At 45.9% G+C, this 4,926-nt stretch overlaps 1 protein-coding gene across 1 annotated transcript; it reads left to right on the top strand.

The window, feature by feature from the left end:
- The first annotated feature begins 1,498 nt into the window (after positions 1 to 1,498).
- Positions 1,499 to 4,063, top strand: LOC134455422 (S-antigen protein-like). Its single transcript, XM_063206456.1, has 3 exons — positions 1,499 to 1,564; positions 1,982 to 2,034; positions 2,255 to 4,063. Exons 1-3 carry the CDS (start codon positions 1,533 to 1,535, stop codon positions 4,036 to 4,038), a joined length of 1,869 nt encoding a protein of 622 aa, XP_063062526.1. The 5' UTR covers positions 1,499 to 1,532; the 3' UTR covers positions 4,039 to 4,063.
- The last annotated feature ends 863 nt before the right edge of the window (positions 4,064 to 4,926 follow it).

The raw sequence follows: 4,926 nt of genomic DNA, 5'->3' as shown, positions 1-4,926 counted from the left end.
GGTGAGGGGGCCCTTTAAGCTGACTTTGTCCTGGGCCCGTCAAAAGCTGTCAGCGGCCCTGGATGGATTCAGCAAATCATTCAATGTAGAACCTCTTGCCTCCTGATGAGAGGCAGTATGTCATCGACGACGGACGTTTTATTCAATATCTCGCAAAAGGCACAATTCAAAGGTCATTTTCTCATTTGCAATCGGGATGTTGGATGGGGAAAAGCCTCCCCAACAATTGCTCTGCCTATAGGCTGACAGTGGGGAATTGTTTTTTTTTTTAAAAGAAACTCCAACTCCCATTGTCATTGTGACACAGCACTCCACAGCACACAAGTGAACACTGCACACTGCACACAACGAAATTGCATTTATGCCTCACCTGTGCAAGGGGGCAGCCCTCAGTGGCGCCCCATGGGGAGCAGTGCGGTGGGACGGTACCATACTCAGGGTACCTCAGTCATGGAGGAGGATGGGGGAGAGCACTGGTTGATTACTCCCCCCACCAACCTGGCGGGTCGGGAGTCGGCAACCTCTGGAATGCAAGTCTGACGCCCTAACCGCTCACCCATGACTGCCCTGTTTCTCCATGGAGACGGGGCATCAGCAAAGCACAAGGCCACAAGCTAAAGGTGAGGATGGGAGGTGCTAGTTTGGAATGGACACAATGTGATAATTGGAGTTGGACGCGAAGAAGCATGGAGCATAATTCTCTCAACATTATTTTTCTCTACATTCAACATTTAATTCTCTCAACGTTTCATCAGTTGTCTGAAGTAGATGAACAAACTCGCTAACACCTGACTGTCATTGGCGCAATCAATTTGCAAAAGAAAAAAATTATAATTATTTTGATACGAGCAATGTAGCGAGATGGTAAAGGGGCTAAAATGCCTACATTCCAAACAACTTTCCCAAGCCAAGTTACATCCAGTCAAGGGCACATGTAGCTTCTGAAATTGTGATCTAAATCATTAACATGTACTCAAAACAGTTTGAGGTGCACCTATTGCAACTATGCTACTGATTCTTTTACTGATTCGTATGCTACTTATTGCTGCCTATTGCCAAATTTGAATCCAACTGCTGAGAATTTGATGGTGGTGCGTATTCAAGAAAAAAATGATATGTATGAATGGGCAGCATCAATTCTGGATAGAAACGGCTAAAAAATTATTACACAGCGCACCTTTAGGTAAAACAATCAGGCAATCTACAACTATTAGGCTCTATAGTGAAAAGGCAAGCTTCTTCCCACAAATGATTTGTTTCAAAATTAAAGGTGACATTTTTTTAACCAGAATTCACCAAACTGGCCAAGTGTGCATGCACGCTGCCTAGCAAAAGCATCGCTGCTTCATCACGAACAAACCCAGTGTTAAAGTGGAATCAAGTGATGTACACTCAGAATCCAAATGCTGTTCAGCTGAGCTTGTTTCCATACTCAGCATGTGATTGGTTGAAACAAAATGGCCTCTGAATTAAAAGCTGCCTCCACTGCTGTCTTCGTGTGATAGTGTGGAGGTAGAGAGTAGCACTGCAGCATGATGACGGCGCTCACTGGAAGAGAGTTGAGGTATGGATTTTAAAGGGACACTGAGATTTTTTGTTGTTTATTTCCAGAATTCATGCTGCCCATTCACTAATGTTATATTTTTCATGAATACTTACCACCGCCATCAAATTCTACGTATTCATCATGACTGGAAAAATTGCACTTTTCATACATGAAAAGGGGGATCTTCTCCATGGTCCGCCATTTTGAATTTCCAAAAATATAGGAAATATTTGTTTATAACTTAGTAAACTTTCATGTAAAGATCAAATTTGGCAATAGACAGCCCAGTTTCAATGAGCAGCATAGTTGCAGTACCTTTTTTGACCATTTCCTGCACAGTGTACCTTTTAAAGGCTGTTGTCTTGATTTCAGCATGACTATTCAATGCTGCGGTCATCCATGCCTACTGTAACATTTCTGTTTTTGTACTTGTAGGTTGGCCATGCTTATTTTGGTCTTTGCCTGCCAGGACATCATGCTTGTAAATGGTAAGGCCATTACTCTTTCAATGCATTCATGCTGATTACTCATTTTTTTATTAGAATGGATAACTTCCTAATGCATACTATTTGTGTACATTTTGTCTTGCAAAGTGTATTAAATGTAGCCAGTTAGACTCCATTGCTTTTTGAGGCAAAGAAACTACTCTACTCGGTGTAGCATTTTTTTGTTTTGTTTTCTAAATTTCTGCTTATTTGGGGTTTTCAGGCTTTCCTGGCATCAAACAAGGACTGCAGAAGCCGAGCAGCTGGTATCATCATGCTGGTTTTGGTGAAGATGCGTCGAAAAAAGCTGCTAATACTCGCCCTGTTTTTGGCTCCCTGGATAACCATGGGCCTGCCACACAGCCAACCTCTGCTCTCTGGAAGCCACAGTCCTCTGGATCTCAACCAGCTCCGTACATCCCTGTAAAGCAGAACCGACAGCAGTCCCAGGGCACCTGGAACACTCAGACATCTGGATCCGGTCAGGTGACGACGTACAACCCCAACCAGCAGTCATCCTCTGGAAACTGGCCGTCCCAGACCTCTGGATCCGCACAGTCTGGGCAGCCATCCTCCGGTATCTGGAAACCCCAGCCGTCTGGCTCACAACAGAGCCAGCAACCATCCACTGGTATGTGGAACCCACAGAGCTCTGGATCTGGACAGTCTGGCCAGAAATCATCCGATATCTGGAAACCCCAGCCGTCTGACTCACAACAGGCGACCTACAACCCTGTGCAACAAAACCAGCAACCATCCACTGGTATCCGGAACCCACAAACCTCTGGATCTGGACAGGCTATGTACAACCCGACCCAGTCACCATCCTTTGGTGGTAGGTGGCGGTCACAGACCTCTGGGTCACAACAGGGTACATATAAATCTCCAAAACAAAGCCAAAATATCGCCAGATATTCGGGTTTCAGTTCTCAAGGTTTCCTGGGCCCCAGGGCTTCCCACCCATACAAGCCCGAACGGACCATCAGGCCATTCCAGAGGGATAACGACTCCAACCAGCCTTGGAGATCCTCAGCATCAAGTGGCCAGCTACCTGCTCGAAACCAGCAGACCTCCGAATCAGACAGAGATGACTACCCATCCTCATCACGCTATCCCTATGGCAGTGGTGGCTCCAGGCCTTCCACCAGCTCAAGCGGCAGCACTGGCTACAAGCCTCCATACTCAGGAAGCAGCAGTGATGGTGGCTACAAACCTTCCTCCTCTGGTAACTATGGCCCTTCATCCTCCGGTAGTCACGGTCCTTCCTCCTCTGGTAACTATGGCCCTTCCTCCTCTGGCAGTAGCAACAGTGATGGCTACAAGCCCTCATCCTCTGGTAACTATGGCCCTTCCTCCTCTGGTAACTATGGCCCTTCCTCCTCTGGTAACTATGGCCCTTCCTCTGATAACTATGGCCCTTCCTCCTCTGGTAACTATGGCCCCTCCTCCTCTGGTGGCAGCAGCAGCGGCTACAAGCCTTCCTCCACTTCCAGCAGTAGCAGATTTGGCAACGGGAAGAAGCCTTGCTCCGTCTGTGGCACCAAAGGTGGCGGCTACGAGCCTTCATCGTCTGGCAGTGGTGGTTATAGGCCGACGGCCAGCAGCAGCTACCGACCATCCAGTGGACTCGGCAGCACTGACTACAAGCCAGCCAGGCGCACCGGCGTTATTGGCTACAAGGCGACCAACTCCCAACCCATGCCGCCGTCCTGGAAGCCACAACAGGGGCCTTCCGAACCGAGACAGCAGAGCAAGGGGGGTTCAGATTGGGAACAACCTGCCTGGCGTGAAGATGGTTTTACTCAAAGCAGTTCCCAGTCTGCGCAGAGCGGGTCGAGGTCATCCCTTTCCTCCGTCACGGATGGATCCACATGTACGACCTGCCGCCGGCGTAAGCCAGATCAGACTGGTCAAGATGAGCCTTCTGATCGGTCTTCAAACATTTTCCTAAACCTGGACTCTGACGATTCAACCTACTTGGCTCATCTTGGGGAGACTATGGGCTGACTGGTGTGTTTTGGATTTTTTTTCTTTGAATTGAATATGAATATTGAATTGACCTTTTTTTTCTACTTGTGCATAGATTTCACATTGAGCTTGGTTTTAAAATGTGACTAACTTTCCTTCTTTCTCTCTTTTCAGGTCTTGTGACTTTTAAAAATGAACCTTTAATAAAAAAAAAGATATGAAATATTGGTGTGTCTTCATGGTGGCTAAGATTTTGCAAACTAATCTGACCAGCTAAAATGACTACTTGCTGTGCTTGGTAATACTAACTGGAGCTACCATGGGACGATGTCCATCACCCACTGCAGTGGTGTAACATAAAAGGTGCACAGTGTAATATTTTTAGTAGGCTAGTCCATTTCCAGAATTCATGCAGGCCACTCACAAATGTTACCCTTTAAAGAAATGCTTACCACCAACATCAAATTCCAAGTTTTCACTATGAGAGTACTGCACGTCATACATGAAAAGGGGGATCTTCCGCTATTTTGATTTTCTAGAAATTGACATTTTTAGCTGCAAAACTTACTGGGCTTTGGTCATACTAGTGAATAATGGTTTATTCAGAAAACATTTATGAAAAGATCAAAATTTGGCAATAGGCAGTACAGTTTCAAAGGGTTGCATATTTCCAATCCCTACTCTGGCCACCCTGAGTCACCATCTTGCACTGTGCACATTTAACTAAATGCACATGTGACCAAAAGGATCACATTAATTGTGTTTTGGTTATTACCTCTTAAATGTGGACAATCAGTATTGTGTTTCACAATGAGTTGCTACCTACATTGGCAGGTGTTGTGGTGTTTTCCCTTTTTGAACAGTGTAGCAGGTGTCCCCTTATCAAATTACTGTTGTCACTTCACAAGCTATTAGATGGCCTATTTC

This window comes from Engraulis encrasicolus, chromosome 9 (assembly GCF_034702125.1).
Source record: "Engraulis encrasicolus isolate BLACKSEA-1 chromosome 9, IST_EnEncr_1.0, whole genome shotgun sequence".
Classification (NCBI taxonomy): Eukaryota; Metazoa; Chordata; class Actinopteri; order Clupeiformes; family Engraulidae; genus Engraulis; species Engraulis encrasicolus.
The sequence above is the reverse complement of the archived record's forward strand: the minus strand, read 5'-3'. Positions and strand labels throughout refer to the sequence as shown.

Bases quoted from the DNA above. Each gene is read 5' to 3' on its own strand.
- LOC134455422 (XM_063206456.1), top strand. From the start codon at position 1,533: ATGATGACGGCGCTCACTGGAAGAGAGTTGAG. The intron at 1,565-1,981 runs GTATGGATTTTA...TTGTACTTGTAG, and splicing joins CTCACTGGAAGAGAGTTGAG to GTTGGCCATGCTTATTTTGG. The intron at 2,035-2,254 runs GTAAGGCCATTA...TGGGGTTTTCAG, and splicing joins GGACATCATGCTTGTAAATG to GCTTTCCTGGCATCAAACAA.